The sequence below is a fragment of the Cyprinus carpio genome, chromosome A6, assembly GCF_018340385.1.
Source record: "Cyprinus carpio isolate SPL01 chromosome A6, ASM1834038v1, whole genome shotgun sequence".
Taxonomy (NCBI): domain Eukaryota; kingdom Metazoa; phylum Chordata; class Actinopteri; order Cypriniformes; family Cyprinidae; genus Cyprinus; species Cyprinus carpio.
In genome coordinates, this window is record NC_056577.1 from 28,235,302 (window position 1) to 28,254,266 (window position 18,965).

The 18,965-nt window shown below is 35.3% G+C and overlaps 1 protein-coding gene across 1 annotated transcript in view; it reads left to right on the top strand.

Moving 5' to 3' along the window:
- Positions 1–18,965, top strand: part of LOC122145352 (chemokine-like protein TAFA-2) — an 84,853-nt gene that overhangs the window by 61,586 nt on the left and 4,302 nt on the right. The window contains exons 3-4 of the mRNA XM_042758856.1: positions 13,513–13,662; positions 17,344–17,468. Coding sequence (XP_042614790.1) covers positions 13,513–13,662; positions 17,344–17,468 — 275 coding nt within the window. The remainder of the gene's footprint in view (positions 1–13,512; positions 13,663–17,343; positions 17,469–18,965) is intronic.

Here is an 18,965-nt window from a genome sequence, read left to right on the forward strand (position 1 = left end):
GAAGATAGATAGATAGATAGATAGATAGATAGATAGATAGATAGATAGATAGATAGATAGATAGATAGAATGTTCTCAAACATTTTTTATAGTACTTCTTGTGACATTTAGGTAATAATTGTTTCAGTTGTCATAGATGGCATTTGCCTTTGGGTGATGTTTGACAATTTGTTTGACCAAACATGGAAAAGGTGAAGGAAGTGAGGGAAAAGCAGCCAGCATTTTAAAAAGCATCCCAGGAGTGTGCAGAGCTGGGTAGGTAGAGGGTAGCTGCTTTTCGAAGCTAAAGTATTGATATGTTCTGGTCTCTACATAATTCACTTTCATTTTGTTATTATTATTCTGTAAAGCTGCTTTGAAACTATGTCACATGTAAAAAGCGCTATATAAACAATGCACTTCACTTCTTAAATGTGGATGATAGTAATAGTTAATCATGAGAAGGTGTGCTCAAACTGGACTGGAACTGTAAGTTATATAAACTTATGCAATTATATAAACAGTAATAATCAGTTTACATTAAACATATTAAGCACTATTTTAACAAGTTCATGTTTTGTCGTTTCAAGTCATAGTCAGTGTTGGTGAGCTAGTGTTCCTCTAGCACTAGTTTCTTATCATTATGACTCATCTGACTTTTCATGCAGTAATCCCGCTCATACACCAAGCCTTCACCCATGAGAAGCATCTCATTAGTAGCTATTGAGACTCCATGACGGTCAGTCTGTGACTCCGAGCAACATGATTTTTTTCTATTTTGGGCCGAAATAAAAGGGGATCATAATGATTTTAACTGATGGAGGCAATTAGCAGAGAAGTGCTGACAGCGATCTAGCGGGCAGTGCTGAGAACAGCGTCTTAACATCGCCATCACAAAGCTTTTAAAATTGCTCACTGCAGTTTTTTAAAAAGGCTCACATTTATGTGTTCTAGGACCCAGCAATTTTGGCCATCAATTTTGAGATGATAAGTGTGACAGATGGGATTTTTTCAGTCTCTGACTGAATTAAATACCTTAGCTTTGGGGTTTTTTTGGTCCGAGTCTCATGCAAGATAAACTCATGCATTTCTGCTAAAAGGTGAAGACCCAACTCTATGTATGTTTCGCAAGACCCTGCTTTCCATTAAACATATTTTATTGGACTGTCCTGCTTTTGTTGCTAGTAGACGATATTTTTATGTAGTAAGCTCAGTTTTTTACCAGAAAAATGTCATAGAATTTGTGTCAAATGTAAATGTAAAACACTGTATAATTGTTGTATTTGTTTTATTGTATTTATGCAACTCTTATATTTTAAAGAGGCTGACATAGCATTTAAATCTTTGGAGTCTTAACTTTGCAAGTGGCCTTAGGTTTTCTTTGTTTTATTAAAGAGTGCTTGTAAGAGGTCTTTAATTTTAATTTACCATTCAATATGTGGCCTGTCAATTATTATTACTAGACGGCATAAATATTGATAACATTGAAAGCAATATTGCATAGTAAGGCTAAACAAGGAAAGAACCACTCTAATTGATTTTGAATGCAAACATACACCTTTGCATGGTGACATTCAGTCAGAGTTTTAGATTTCACTCTGTTAACTGCAGGACTGATAATGCAGACTATTTTTTTTCACAGTTTGTTTGCACACCTCCAGTAGAGTCGCATTTCATGGTTCGAGCATGGTTCTATTTTCGCCCAGCTGAGGATATATCAGGAAACTCAATGTTTCTCTCTCAACTCTAATAAGGAATTCCTTGCTGTTATTACTAGAACAGATTGCCCCAGATCATAAATTAAAGATATTTGGTTTAATAACTGTCCCTTTGAAACTACCCACTCAATAAGTGCAAGTAATAATACGATATCAATCCTGGAAGACATTTACGAGCCGGCGTCCTTTGCTAAAGGAGACGAGGCGAGAGATCTATTGTGAGAGATGCTCCAAAGCATTTGTGGATTTCTCGGGTTGTTGGTTCCCTCCCTCCCTATATTAGTTTCCACTACACCTCACCCAAATGTGTTAAAGTTCTGCTAGTTACCCACAATAGGTAGTTGGGACCAAGTGAAATTGAATGTTTTACTTTGAGACTTGTGCAGTTTTGTAATGAATTCTATCAGTCGTCCATGTATTTAGTTCATAGCATGTGATTGCTAAGTGCCTCTGCAATTCAAGCAAATTCTTGGTCTTATTGCACATGATTCATTGGTACACTTAGTCAAAGAAGAAATGTTTGTCTTGTTTTACAGAGTGATACAATGCAATTAAAAATTATTTTATTTTAATATACTATTTCACTCTGGAAATTTTGCACTGTGGAATGTTGATGAACTGAATTCAGAAAGCAATTTTTTAAAAGTAATATTAGCACTAAATTTAGCAATGTCAACCAGTATGACACCACTTAAATATGAATTATGTTCGTCCTATTTCCAGTGTTGGTTCTACATAATGCATCAACATACATTCCTGTATTTGTGAAGTGCCTAAAGTATTGTAACCCCGGATACAGAATCTTACTCCAAAGTCCTCTCAGTTTGTCTGTATATTAGTGTACTCCTAAAATAGAGCAGATAACAGTACGCATTTAAAATTTAAATGTCTTTCTCTTCCCGGAAAATGAACCAAAAATATTGATGACTCATCTTGTACACTGCAATTACATCTTATCCAGCACACGACGGCCTTTTGAGTCGGAGTTGCTTAGAAATGTGAATTACCATGAATTTACATAATTGCACATGTTAGACTAACAATATTGCCTCAAATTTTGCCCCAACAAGCCTAAAAGATTCTGAACTATTTCTTATTGAACAATGCTACTGATTGGTTAAGGGTCTTCAAGCTCCCAGCATGCATTACTTCATGTGGTTACTGTTGTAGGATTAATGTTGTGCTGTTTGCTATTTTTTATTCTTGTCACTATTAGTTATTTGTTATGTGATCTTTTGAAGTTCTACAAATCTAAATACAAGAAAGGAGTTTGGTAAATACAACCTATACAATTTTAACGTAATTAATGTAATTATGAACTACTTGTTGCTACTGATATTTTTAATTGTACTAGATAGATATGGGTAGCGTTTTGGCACCTTGGTGCAATCTTGGTTTCCCTGAGTGAGAAAATAGTTGAGTCTGCGTCTGAGGATTACAACACACTCATGCTTTACTCTCAGCTGAACGCATATCAGTTTTGCAGTGGTTAATTTAGCATTCATATCTTACATGCAGTCTAATTCCTTTCTGGTGACCCACAGTGATCAGCGATACTACAAAAAAAAATTATGCTGGTTAAATTATGCAAAACAAAATGTTCAGTGCCAGGGAGCGATGCGGTGTTCTCAAATGTGTTCTCAGGTGTTCTCAATCAAATGTGTTCTCAGGTGTTCTCAATCAAATGTGTTCTCAGGTGTTCTCAATCAAAACTGATTGTCGTGGCCTAACGGTCAGAGTGTTGGACTTGCAATCCAAGGGTTGTGAGTTCGAGTCTCGGGCCGGCAGGAATTGTAGGTGGGGGGAGTGAATGTACAGCGCTCTCTCCACCTTCAACACCACGACTGAGGTGCCCTTGAGCAAGGCACCGAACCCCCAACTGCTCCCCGGGCGCCGCAGCATAAATGGCTGCTCACTGCTCCGGGTGTGTGTTCACAGTGTGTGTTCACTGCTGTGTGTGTGCACTTTGGATGGGTTAAACGCAGAGCACGAATTCCGAGTATGGGTCACCATACTTGGCTGTATGTCACGTCACTTTTTTCACTCAAATGTGAATTAATTATGACCAGCAGCTACCATACAGTAGGTTAATGACTCTTGAACAGACCTCAGTTAAAGTAATTTAGACTATTAAGAATTCATAATTGTAATATTTCACCTCTGGCTGGCGGCAGCTTTGCTCAGCACTCACTGTAATTTGACCGGTTAACAATTAGTACTTGCAATATTTCACCTTGATCCGAAGTGGCGTAGCTGAATGAGTCAGAGCCAGTCATGGAAGGTTTTATGGTGGTTTTGGCTGGCAATCTACTCTGGACCTTGGAAAAATAACAACTGATGGGTTTGTTATGGGTGATTAAATAACCTTGATGAACCAACCTAAAATATTGCTCTCCGAGGTACAGTATACAACCCTCAAATCTAAAAGTTACATTTGAAAACTTTTCAAATAAATGATATTTTAATACAGGACAGTTAATTTGGATCGTGCACTATATTTTATGCCATTCTGAATGGGGTGAGTTTGTTTATTTCAGTTCATGGACTGTTTCCTTTCCACTTTAGTCTGTTGACGACAGCACAGGAAGCTGATTGGTGTTGCATGTTACCACGGCAGCATGTGTGATGACATCTCCCCTGTCAGTCATGTTTTGCAGGCTCAGAGTAGAGTGTATGTGTGTATATGCATATGTGAGAAATAAAACACTACTGACACTTTAAAGGGGGGACAGCATGCTATTTAGAGCAAACATGACTGTAGTGAGAGGCAGGATGTATTCGGAATGAATGAACAAGAGGGAAAACCAACACTGATTTCTATGCTCATAGAGGTATTAGGCTAAATATGGCTCCAAAATGACAAAAGCACTATAAAAGTAGTAATTTTAAGTATTCTTTGTGTATATTCTGATATGTGTTTCCTATGATATCATAATTTCATTTATTTTATAAGCTCTGGGACTTTATACTGTTATAATAAAACTCCAGCTTTTATAAAGAACGTGTTTATGTTTTACACCGTCATTATTTTTTTCCCCTCCCATTATTTTCCAGTGGTGTCAGGTGCTGTGATGTGAATGGTATTCAGGAAAGCTTCTGACCTTGGACGCTCCTCTAATGGATGGGGAAAGTAACTAAATATTGAAGCTATCATCTTGAAAGCAAGACAAAACAAGAACACCCAGACAGACAGGTGTAATAAAAGTCTCAGAAGTGAGAAAAGTAGAATTCTCTGCTCAGTCACTGAATAAACTATGGAGCAGCCAGGGCTGCTATATATATTTTCAAAAATGTATATTTAAGCACTAATGTTGAAGAGTGAACTTTGAATGAACTTTGTATTACAGTGCCTCTTATAACTCACAACTTATTGCCACCTTAGGAACAAAATACTTTGTATTCCTCATTTGCAAGTCACTTTGTATAAATTTGTCTGCAAAGTAAATACAGGTTGATATGCCTTATATAAATGTTTTTCTTTGACGCATCATGCGTGTGACGCTGCTGACGCAGGAGCCGACGTTCTGACATAGAACCTGGATGCGCTGTGCCTTGTTTACAGTTAGAGTATGCATCATGGTTCTCTTGTAAATAGTGGCAGAGATTGAAATGGAAGAGAAGAAAATGTTGAATAAAGTCGTTATTTTTGTTTTCTTTGTGCACAAACAGTATTGTCGTAGCTTCATAAAATTACGGTTGAACCAACAATGTCACATGGGCTATTTTAACAATGTCCTACATATTTTTGACCTTGAACGTGTCAGTTGCATTGCTGTCAGAAAGCTCTCGGATTACATCAAAAATTTTGAAAGTGAACGGTCTTATGGGTTTTGGGTGAACTAACTCTTTAATGCCATTTCTGAAATGCTGTAATAGCAGTATTCCTCACCTTTACTTTCATCCACCATTTGTTAAGTGTATGTCAAACAGTGACAGCGACTCTATAAGTTTCAGGGTGTTGCTCTTTTTCACAACAACTGAAATGTAATAACATTCAGAGACCATTGACTGAGATAGGTGCGTGGTTCCTCAAGGAAGGACCATTGATCAGGGGCAGCCATTAATGGTGCAATGTAGAGATGGATGGTGTTGGACAGAGGTTCATTTGAGCCTTTGGCTGATGTGATCTGAATCACAAACCTTTGGCTTGACCACTATGTGCACCCTGGTGTCTAGAAAAGGATACAGCTGGGAAAGGAAAGAGAGCCGGGGAAATCTTTCATATGGATACTGCTATGACGAATGATATTTACAGAGGGAGAATGGTAAGCAATGATCTGTGGAGTATTTTGGATTCACTATCCCTGCCTCATTAAACGGTGTGGTCACGTGTTGACCAAGATTGCCAATATAATATTTCTCAAATCGTTTAAGCATTCATGTAAATACAGATTTGTTGATTATCGCATTATGGTGATCTCGCATGTTAGGGAAAAAAAATACCGTTTAAAAAAAATTGTTTATAAAGAGAAACAATGACAACAGAATACTCCAGTTGTGTTAAATGATAATGATGCCAGTGGTGATGTCGTGAGGCATCATCAGTGAAAACAGATTTATTAATAATTAATAATGTAGACGTGAGCTTAAAGGGGTGTAATGCTTATTTGCTGAAGGCTGTCTGGGATATGAAATGACTGTGCCTTGAATGTGTTATTAGCAAAGAAGAATTTGTGGTGGCATAATAGAGGGTCAATCGAAGACCATAGTATTTCTGAAGAATACAACAGGGAAATTTACCAATTTTTGTAATGTACTGTAGATTTTAGTATGTCATGCTATTGTTAAAAGCATTTTAAATAAATAAAGAAATAAATAGGTAAATAAAGATTTTATTCACATTTTGTATTTCATAACTCAAGATATAAACTTGTATATATAATTATAATTTTTTTAATTATATTTTTTATTTTATTTAAAAAATGCAAAATAAAAGCATTTATGTTGAAAACAGTATTTTTTTTTGCCTTTCTGTGTAACAGAAATTCATATAGTGAAATCCATTATTTAATATATTATTATAATTTAATAATTCATTATTATTATTATTATTATTAGTAATTCTTCTCCCTCACATGACATTTTATCAAGTTATATATTTCATATTTATATTTTATAAATGTATTATACACTTACATTTGTGAATTAAATAACATGTTATATATTAAATAAGGAATAATATAAAATTATAATGATAAATTATTGAATTATAATATATTAAATAATATATTAAATCTCACCTGTGAGGGGGAAAAATAATTAAAATTTGAGGCAACATAGGCAAAGACTCCCAGACTAGACAGCTAACATACAGTACAGTTCAGTTCCTAACAATTTCAGGCAAACGGTTATCATTAACAGGTACTCATGTGTTTCTATTGTGTGCTTTTCAATTTCTGTTTACACCAGCATGAGGTTTTGGACCTCTGCCCAGACTCGCTCCTGTTTTGGGAGTGTTGACTTCATATTAGCCTTCGCTAACCACAGAGGTACTTTAGCCATATTTGTTTGTTGTTGTTGTTTTTCAACAGAACCTGAATGGCCATATCTTACCGGCGAAAATTTGCTGTCATCGCCCCAGCTCGGGCTTTCCATGCTTCGCTGGTTATCAGAGTGTGTCTTGTGTCAAGAAAAAACACAGTGTATTTGTGTCAAAGATCTGACCCGCTAAAGAACATTTGATGTGACTTCTATTCATTTAGAGTTTTTAGAGACCCTCTCCCCCCTCCCCGCACCCAAACACCTCTGATCAGGTAACCATTGCGGCGTCGAGATGGAGCGTTTGATCTTCCATTTCTGCAGCCGCAGATGGCTAGCTCTCCTATCGCCTCATAACAGTTTCATAAGTGACTTGCTATAAATTGCCATGGCGATGGTGTGGTAATTGGGTCACCACTCTGCTTCACTTTTTCTCTATGGTCAAAAAAAAAAAAAAAACAGAGGGAAGCATTTTTTTTTTTTTTTTTTTTTTTTGCTGGAGTCACACTGAGGAATAAGTGTAAGGACAGAGTCGAGGAAAAAGTGCGCTCATTTCCTGCGGCGCAACTGGGAGAATGTGCTAGTAATGTGCTACTCGATGTAGATTGACCACCCATAATCATCTACAAATGTAGTTTCACTTATTTTTATCGGTTGTTTAAGTCTGATGCTTTGATGGATCTTGGCTCTAATATCTTGGCACTAAAAAGTCTACAGGTGTAGGTTGGATGGAATAATTTCCTTGTGTGTGTGTGTGTGTACACTGCTGTTGATACATTAAATTTTTTTTTTTTTTTTTTTTTTTTTTTTTTTAATGCTCACCAAAGCTGCATTTATTTGATCAAAAATGCAGTAAAAACAGTAATATTGTGAAAAATTATTAGAATTTATAAATAATTTTATATATAAGAATTTCTTGTGATGGCAAAGCCGAATTTTCAGCATCATTACGCCAGTCTTCAGTGTCACATGATCCTTCAGAAATCATTCTAATATGCTGATTTGTTGCTCAAGAAACATTTCTGATTATTATCAATGTTGAAAACAGTCATGCTGCTTCTTTGCTGAATAAAAGTATTTATTTCTTTCCAAAGTGGAAAAAATAATATTATTGACACCAATTTATGAAAGGTACTGTGTACATGTAGATTATAACAGAAAAGCTGTTTTATTATTATTATTATTATTATTAATAATGTGCATTATTGTTATTTATTCGTGTTATCTATATTTATTTATGTGTTCAACAGGAAATAGCTGTGTTCACAGGAAAACTAACATGATTATTGTTTATTTTAGATACTTTAAAAATGCATATAGTTAACAGTTAAATAAAGCTCAAACTCAACATTTTAAAAGTCATCATGAAATCAAAATGTACACTATTTACATTGTTAGCGTTGTTGGCAAACAATCAATCTGTGCAAGTTAATCCACTGAAAAAAAAAAAAAAAGGGTTTTGTTTTTGGTTGTATTATATTTGTGTACCAGTACATTGATTTTCATTACTGTGGTGCAGTGCTAGGTTTTTACCACTAAGTGCAGTGCATGTGTGAAAAGTGTGACTACTGTGTTCTTTTTAGATTTTTCTTTTTTTAGTGAAGGTGTTCTGTTGATGTGCCCATATGCTCTGCTCAGTGCACCATTGATGAATACTTCATGATGTTATTTAACTCTTGGATGACTAAATCAATATCAACCTTCCTTCTTCATCGAGCATAGAACATTCATGGAAGAACAGATGGTTTTTTACAGCTGTAAAGAGTCAGTCCATCTTGGACATATCAAACTCTGTACATCATGCAACACACACACCCACACACCCACACACCATCCCTGCTCCATTGAACCGGTGAGGCTGATATTGTCTGTCAAGTGCCTTGGGTTGGAGAGAATACCAAGACTCTGGTGATGAATGTGCGTTTGATTCCAGAATGAACCTACTGACTTCATGAATGCTTTAATGAACGTTTTTTAAGCATGTTGCAATAGGTATGTTGCAGGACAGGTTTAAGTCAGTACGTATTTTGATTACTTCAAAATATCATTGCATTTGAAAGTAGTTTGATTTTAGGAGAAGTCTGCTTCTGCCTTCTTTTTAAAAAAGAAACAATTATATAATGCAATGACATTTAACATTTTTACGTGGTTTAGTACTTTTTTGTGCCACTGTATAATCTGATACAGGATCGAATTTTTTGCTCTTGGTTAAACAGACACTTTCACTGTTATTAGCTCTGAGGCTGCAAACATATGAGAGGAGTTAACAGATATGAAGAGGCTTTGTTATTGCTCGTGGGTAATTGTTGCCTGTCACATGAAACGAAAGCAGATTGTACTTTTAAGGACATCCCTTTATGCTTTTGTTTAGCATGGCAACATAATAGCTGTTTTGATGTGTCCTTGGCTAATGACGGTTTAATCATTTGTTTACTATGTTCGTCTGAGGTATATGTGATATTTAGTCAGCCTTTGCTTTAACGGTTAAGCACCTCACTCTTATTTTATCCATCCAGTGTCTCCATCACATTGTTTCTGGGTGGAAAAACAACCTTTGAATAGCAATTTTGTGAACACAAAGTCTGTCATCTCTCTCTCTTGCACCAAAGCAGAGTGTGGCTGTGTTATGCTAATTCAATAGGAGCTTAGCAGTAACATTTTATATGTTTTCTCTCCTTTTTTGTTATTCATCAATATGTTTGCTGACTATTTGTGGAAAAAGAGCCGCTCAGCTCCAAAAAAGCCCATCAATGACAGACTGAAAAAGCACCGAAGTAAGGCATAAGGGGGAAAAATGCCTGCTTAATGCTCATACTTGCATCTGAGGCAGCAATCTGTTCTGTTTTATTTTTAAAATGGCCTTTACCCTTGTGGAGAATGTCACACATCCCAATGTTAGATGATTTTACTTACCCTTCAACTCACATTAATGAGAAACTGCATGGAGACTCTTAGATCCTAACCACATCTGACAAGTGCCAGCAACATTTGCAAATCCTGTGAAATAACCATATGTTTGTCATTGCTTGAAAGACTTTTTGGGCTGTTGGAAAAACCATGTGTTTGGTTTTCAGCTTTATTGTATTTGGAAAGGCATTTGGTATTTGTAAGCAAAAGTATCCAGACACTTTAACCACACCTTAAATATTGGTGTCAGTAAGAAAAAAAGAATAAAATAAATTAATCAAAATCTCATTAAATTGATCAAAAGGGACAGTAAATGCACCATTTTTATTTCTAATAAATGCTGTTATTTTTAAATTTCGAAGGATCGAAGAATCCTGAAAAAAATGTCATAGTTTCCACAAAAATATAAAGCAGTGTATCTGATTCAAAATTGATGATGATGATGATAAATGTTTTCAGAGCAGTGTATTAGAATTTTTTTATGTTTTTTGTAGTGTTGTGTGATGTTTATTACTGGAGTAATGATTCTGAATATTAGGATTTTTTTTGATGGTGTGAAATTGTATTTTGGAGTATGTATTAACAGAGAACACAGCTGAGAACACACACACACACACACACACACACACACACACACACACACACACACACACACACACACAAAGATAGGTATAGATATATGTAAAAATATGTTTTTCACACACAAAAAACAAAAACATCAAATATATAGCTTCTCGATTATTTTGTCTTTTGTCAAGTAGGGTAACACAAACTAGTTTTGCTGCATTTGTCATCAATCTAGTTCATCCATTCCTCACAGTCTTCATTGGGATGATGGTGCTTATCAATGGATGTGACTGTGGTGTTGAAAGAGCCGTGCCAGCTCCCATTACTGTTAGTGCCCTCCTGCTGCTGAGGCAGACTTTCCCTGACTCTGCCAGACGACCAGCCTGCACACCTTAAGTGAAACGTATCGATCGCAGCTATTGCAAGTCCATGGAAATTTTGCACAGATGTCCAGATAAAGACACAACGCCTTCTTAGAAAAGGTCTCACATCAGTCGAGTATATGGAGCCAAGAAGTAGCTGTTTAATTCTCTTTGTTGGTCCTCGGGCACCTTGCTAAACACTGCCCACTTAATCTTCACAGGAGCCGATTGCTCACGTACACACACACATAATGCCTATGGATTTGGTTGGCTTGTTTATGACCTTGGTGAAAGGGTTATGGTTTAATCAGTAGTTTGCACTGTTTCTCCAGACCCTGCCGACATATTCCTGCAGCGTAATGAAGGTTGCTGTCCTGAGAGAAGCTTTCCCACAGCAGGTCGAGGGCTGATCTGGGATCAGGTGCTCCTGTGTTGTTGCTGATCTCTGTGGCTGTGCCAAAAAAATTTTGTTTCAGGAACACGACACTTTCTTTGTTTCATGAATTTGATTAGATTTCAGCGTGACCTCGAGTCAAGGAACAGATTTTGATCAGTGCCAAACATAGAAACTGTTCATTTTAACTGCCAAAATTAAAAGCTTTCGAGTTTTCACAGAAGCTCTTGAGGGCATAGATAATATAATTTACATTTATTCATTTGGCAGACACTTTTAACCAAAACAGGTTGCAGTTCACTTGACAAACATAAGTATATGTGTTCTTAGGGATTGAATCCATGACATTGGCATTTTTTTATTTTTTTTTTAAACCTTGCTGTACCCATTATTTACAGTGGTTTTTAAAAACAGTTCGAATTATATATATATATATATATATACTAAGAAATTACTTTCTTTTTATCCATATTTGAATGATTTCTTAATTTGTGAAAAATACTAAAATAGGATTAGAGAATAAAAAAAATTGCTATCTAAATGTTTTTTTCTAGAGATTTTGTGCATTTATTAATTTTCAAATTATTATATGAATGTATGAATATATAAAATAAATATAAATTTAATTTCATCAATTGTTATCCATGTGCTTTTACTGTCTTTAAATTAAATAGTGTGATATCATATGCATTTGCTTTATATCGGCCCCCCTGCTCAGATATCGGCACCCGCCATCAAAAAATCACTACTTAAGAAAAATTATTATTGTTAATAAAGTTTTGTGAATCCAGCCCCAGGTTTGCTTTATTTTTATGTCTAATTTTGTGTCAATATTTGGTTTAAAGTGTCATCTAAAGTCATCCAGTCAAGTGCAGTGAATGGCTCTCTGTTTTCTACTTCTCCGTCAACTCTGACAGCAGTAAATTAATATTATTGCATATTTTTAATATAATCATTCAATGGTGAATTTATAAATAGCTAAATATAGAATAGTATGTATATATCATGCTAATAAATGGATGCAAATGTTATTTAGTATTTAACTTGACTTTTTAATGAATCATCCTTCACATAACTGCTCTACCATTAAGCCGAAGTAACTCATATCAGCTTGTGGAGTAATCCATCCCAGTTTGTTTTTCTTCTGGATTTTTACAGGCACTGTGCAGTTCAAAGGTACACAAATAAAGGCAGTAATGCACATTGAATGAGTCAAAGCAATCATTTTCTACAAGCGGTTGGAACAAACTCCACCATTAAATATTCAATTTGCATCCTCTCAAACTTTTTGAAATTAACTTTGGCCCTTTAGTGTGTTGGGGCTGAGAGATAATCACACAAAGGAGGTTCAGCCCTTCACCTGCCGGCGTTTGCATCGGTAAATCTCTGTTTTTCTTTTCCAAGCCCACAATCGGCCTGCCGCTCGACAGACCCTTTTGTGCGCACGTTAAAGGCTCTTTATTGATTGGAGGCAAAATGTTTTTAATGTTGTTGATGAGATTTTGAGATTGGCCAGCTAATGGGGAAATGGAGGCCCCCTTTTTTTCAATCAATTTTTAACTCAAGTCTTAAATTGAAAATCTTTACCAATGCAATTAAGGCTGATTTGAAAGGTACACTAAAACTTTCAAAATGTTTTTATACTCTTCTCTTTTTTTAAGCTCCTCGATTTAGAGCTTCAAAATGATGTGTGAATACATGCTTTTATATGCTAAGTAACGTTCATCCCCGCTGTTGTTCAGTCAGGTGAAGGATAAACAAAACAAAAAATGAATAAAGAATTTGCCTGAAAGGCCCTTCTAGATGCAAAAATGTCCATGATTATCAATTAACCGTTTTACTTGTAATTACTAAAGTGAATCATAAAACCCAACCCGTTGATCACAGAGAACATTTTCTTCTGATTTCTGACCTGAGACGAATCAAACTGCTTGCATTAGCATTAATTAAATTGTACACTGCCTCCACGTCAACAGATTCATTTCCTTTGCAGCCACCGGCAGCGACAGAATATCTATAGTGCCTCATCGTTTCCTTTGTCGGTGAGGAGAGTTTGAAGCAGCTGGTTGATTTTAATAGACTCTGTGTCCTTGTTGTTTTTCCTCAGTGCACGTCAAAGCAGGAACCTGTGAGGTCATTGCAGCCCACCGCTGCTGTAATAAGAACAAAATCGAGGAGCGTTCCCAAACTGTCAAGTGTTCTTGCTTCCCTGGGCAAGTTGCTGGGACAACAAGAGCGGCTCCTTCCTGTGTGGACGGTAAGTTTTCATTTGTCTGTGTGTGTGTGTGTGCTATTTCTGCTGTTTGATTCTATTAAGTTGTTGTTCATTATTTATGTTATACTTGAAAGATATATAAAATAATAGACTTTTATATTATAATTTTAGTATAACATTCATTTGAAGCATTAAAACACACACACACACACACACACACACACACACACACACACACACACACACACACACACACACACACACACACACACACACACACACACACACACACACACACACACACACACACACACACAGGTAAGTTATGACAAATATTTCTAGGTCACTAATTAAGGAAATGTGTGATTATTGACCATGAACTCCAGTCACCTTTTCACACATTGAATTTTTGAAAATACCATTTGTATTAATACCATTAATACCACAATACCATGATATACATCTGAACTTACTTAGAAAATTATCTATATTGTATGTTGTAATATTTATGATGCTTTCTTTCTATATATATATATATATATCTTTGTTTCGTTCTTGAGTAGTACAAATTAATTTTATTATTTAATAGACGACTGCAGTGGTGGTACAGTGTTAATTTTGGCAGGCATTTTTGATTTAGTCTTAGTCTTTATCTTGAGACGAAAATGCTTAATAGTCTTAGTCACATTTTAGTCATTTGAGTCTTTCATAGTTTTAGTCTAGTTTTAGTCATCTTTCATCTTTGGGTGAACTATCCCTTTAACAGTAGTGAAAAAGGAGCAACTTATATCATTATATATATATATATATATATATATATATATATATATATATATCTATATATATATTATATAGATATATATATATTTTAAAGAAGCACAATAAGACAAAATACAATAGAGATACAAAGTAAACTCATTTTTCAGATACAGTAGGTTTTACTTAACATCTATACATTTATTTAACATCTTTTGTTGGTTAACCTTAATGACAGATAGGTATTTAACTTGGAATGCTGTCCTTTTAAGAAGGAAGGCATGCATGAAATACTGACACACGTTCAGTTTTCACCCACCTGTTCACGTTCACTTAATCCATAACCTACTGTATTTACGTGAGATACTCTACATGATAAACATTTGGACTGCTGTGTGTGTATTTGAGCGCTGAGAACTGATTGCGTGCTGTATATGAGAACTGAGGAAGTGGAGCGTGTGCGCGTGAGAGAGAACACTTCTGTCAGCACGATTCCACCTATCCCGCCTTCACTAACTTTAAGTTAATCGACAACGAATTGTGACTCCCGGGAAAAACGTCTGGTTACCTTATCCCTACCCCTTCGGGTGCTAAGGCCATTGTTTCAGATCGCTAGTTCGCGTTTTATTAGCCTATCCATCCACTACGGCTGCTTTACTGACTAGATATGCAAACGCCCCTTATCCGATTGCAATCCAATGACAGGGACGCACATTTTGAAGGACAATAGCCTATAATATGCATTTTGAATGTCCAGTAGTCATCAAGTAACATTATAGTCCAGTCTCGTCTACTTAATGAAGATGCGGCACAAATTTTGTTATAATTTCGTCATCAGATATTATTTTTAGCTTGTCAACGTCTCTTCTTAGTCACAGAAAAAATGTTTGTTAACGAATATTTTTTGTCATCGTCTTCGTTAACGAAATTAACACTGTGGTGGTACAGTGATGTTTTCCATGAACATTACGGAATACCATGCTAGTTTAATGTTACATGACTAAAAATGGTAGTATTATGTTATACTTTACAGTAGAACAAGGTAGAAAATACACAAGAAGTAACTTGTGCTTAATGCTCCTAAATTAAATCATCATTTTAAACTAGGCTGTCCATTTTAAAAGTCTAGCTGCCCCTCTTTATCTCAGTCTCATCTCTCTGGGCTGTCATGTCTGAGTCAGGGTCCGTTTGAATGTGACACCGTCATCCTGCTGTTCGCTTGAGTGCAGCGTGGGCTGCTTGTCTAATAACATGTCAACGGCCCCCTTACTGGACAGGTCAATCGATCTGGATCTTCTTTTCTGCCCTCTAATTCATCTGACAGGTGCTGCCACCCCCTGCTGAGCACCGAGACCACAGGGCATGATTCTACCTGCTGTATGAGGACAAGCCACTACACTTAAGACAGAAAGACACTTGACCTGTCTACACTATTTTTATGCTGTAGATTGTGTATGTCTACATACTACAGTATGGGTTGTAAAATTCTGAGACAACATTAGAAATCTGGGATTTTTGTCTTTTCACTTAATTATGTTGATATTGTCATTTGTATTGAATAAAAATATTACCTATAAATAAAATATTAAATGAAAAAAAAAAATGCTAAATAGAATTTTCATTGGTGGTCTAGTGGTTCTAGAAAATCTAGAAATCTAGAAAATGTCAATTATAGTTGCTATATTAAATACACTTGTTATTACTTTAAAATTATAATAATGTAATAGTATGAGAATATCAGTGGTTTAATCATAGTAAAAATAACTGTAGCAATTGTTATTTTGGTAGTTTTGTAAGAGTGTATGCATATTGAACTATACTTGTATGCCTAAATTTTAAAAACATCATGAAATAGTTTTGAAAATCACAGTGTTCTTTTCCATATTTCCTGTATTTGCAATTGCAATCTCTGTGTACAAGGTCAAGAATATTTGAGGTCTATTTTCCCAAATACATATCTGGTAGTTTCACCCAGGATCACAGAAAAAGTATGCCTGTGGCAATATTTCTGCGAAATGAAATTACTTTGCTGCTTGCACGTTTTGTGGCACTTTGAATACCAGAGTGTTCCATACTGCAAGTCCAATACTCTACCAGGTGGGCTACTGAGCAAGTTTACTACATCAAAAAAGCCATACATATGGACCAGGTTATCTCATGCAAACCTCAAAATGTTATTATTATGTTATGCATGTTATTAGTTTACGAACGTGTTACGTGGTGTGCTGTTTTGAGGTCATAACATAATATTGTGCAAGGAACTGCACAAAAATAATCTATATTAATCTGTATTATGCTAAATGATCTTATTCATCGATAATCTGGCCCTGTAATCATAATTTGTGCAAAAGGGAATAAATGTTGTTGGTGTTTTATTGCCACCGGATTGTACTTTATGTAGAGGCATGTTTTTCCATTGAGCCTAAAAGTTTATTTTATCATATAATTGGATTCAGCTGATAGATGTGGACATAAAGCCATAAAACTTTGATTTTGATCTCCTGCGATCTTAAAAAGTTTATAGCTTCTTCCTCTCTGCTCCATATTAAAAGTTGAGGTCTCAAGCTTGACAATCCCCTTAACCCTCGACATTGTGCCAATCCCCTAGACCGCAACTCTTGTCATATTGACATGAAAGAAGAACTTTATCCTGAAAGACAGTGAGCATCAAGCCCACATCGGATTGATGGTTTCAAACCATCAGTTTGAATCAGGGACCTCCTCCCTGACTAGCCTCATTGTTTTTGGGAGAAAGAGATACAAAGACACAGTTTCATTTCTTTTGACAGTGGACGTGAGCAAGATCTTCTGAGGTTTTCTCCACCTCTCAATCTTCATTGCTGCATCCTTCAAAATCTTGAACGCATGGTGATTTGGGCATGTTTCTTTACCAATTTGGCAGTTCCCACAGAGTGAGCAGAGTGTTGAGATTCTCTCTTCTTCTTGTCTTTCTCTCTGTCTGTGCAGCTTCTATAGTAGCACAGAAGTGGTGGTGTCAAATGGAGCCGTGTATGGAGGGCGAAGAGTGTAAGGTGTTGCCGGATCTAAAAGGTTGGAGCTGCAGCACGGGAAACAAAGTCAAGACGACCAAGGTGAGAGGGAACCTGTCCAATCACGGCACAATCCTGTTGCCATCATAATAATGTCAATATCAGCTTAAGAAATGATCCAAAATATCTGGAAAAACAGTAAGACTGTACAACAATAATGTGAAATGAATGTGAAAATTAAAATAACAAATTTTTGAAAAATTGCTCATTGTGACATATTTTGCCAGCACAGGTCACATATTAATATAAACTATTAATAATAATTAAATATTAATATGTTGATATAAAATATTAATATAAAAAAATTATATTATATTTATTATATTTTATAATATATATATATATATATATATATATATATATATATATATATATATATATATATATATATATATATATATATATATACATACACACACACACACACACACATATATATTATATTTTAATATTTAATATTTATATAGCAATAAATATTTAAAAATAATATACCCAACATTTATAAAATTAAATACTAAAAACATTTATTTATTTTTTTTTATCAAAAAATGTTTATCCTAATAATTGTTATAATATCACTATATTATAGTAAATATACTGATAATTTTAAATTGGACAAATATCATCTGATATCTGAAATTAAAAGCCTTTTGCTGTCTAGTCATTGCTTCCATTCTTCCTTAGAATGCACTACCTTTCTGCTTTCCTCGACTGTCATGCTTTCAGCTTGTTAGTGATCCTTGAATTTGACATTGTCTTTAAATAAAACACAATCTGGGACTCTAGACAACCTTTATTGTGCAACAAAAGCCCAGACAAAAGGAACACAATGTGGCGTTGCATTTAGGAAAGTCAGCGCAGGGCAATGATGCGCTTCCACAGGTTAATGTGAGTTATTGTTTTTGCATTTGCCACCGTGTGTTTCTGAGCCGCTGTGTATGTACGGTTGACACGCAGGGCTTGTAGCCATCCATCAGGCTGAGAAGTTTGACTCACCAAATGCCTGAGCTTCAGCCGAGTCCTCCATTATTCATGGGGCAGAGGGGCCTATGTGAGGCAGACCTTTTTTTTCTTTTTTTTTACTTTAGCTCTGTTAATAATTCATGCAGCTGCACTCACGTCAACAGCAGGCAGACCACTGAGGTGTTGGGAACTTCTCTCAAACCTGGGCTTGATTTTTGGGGACCTCCAGGCCACCTTTCATGGATGTGGACATGCAGTATAACCCCAAGAAATGATGAGGGCAAGATGGGATTGTTTAATCTGAGGTCTGATCTCTCTGATCATTACTTTGAACTTTGCACTAGATCCCTTGATTGAATTAAATTGGACATTAATTTTTTTTAATTATATATATATATATATATATATATATATATATATATATATATATATATATATATATATATATATATATATATATATATTATATATATATATATTTATTTATTTATTTGCCATATTATAGTACTAAATTCAAATTATGATCTTTTTGTTTAAAATATATACTGAAGATTATAAATTGTAGTTGAAAGTGAT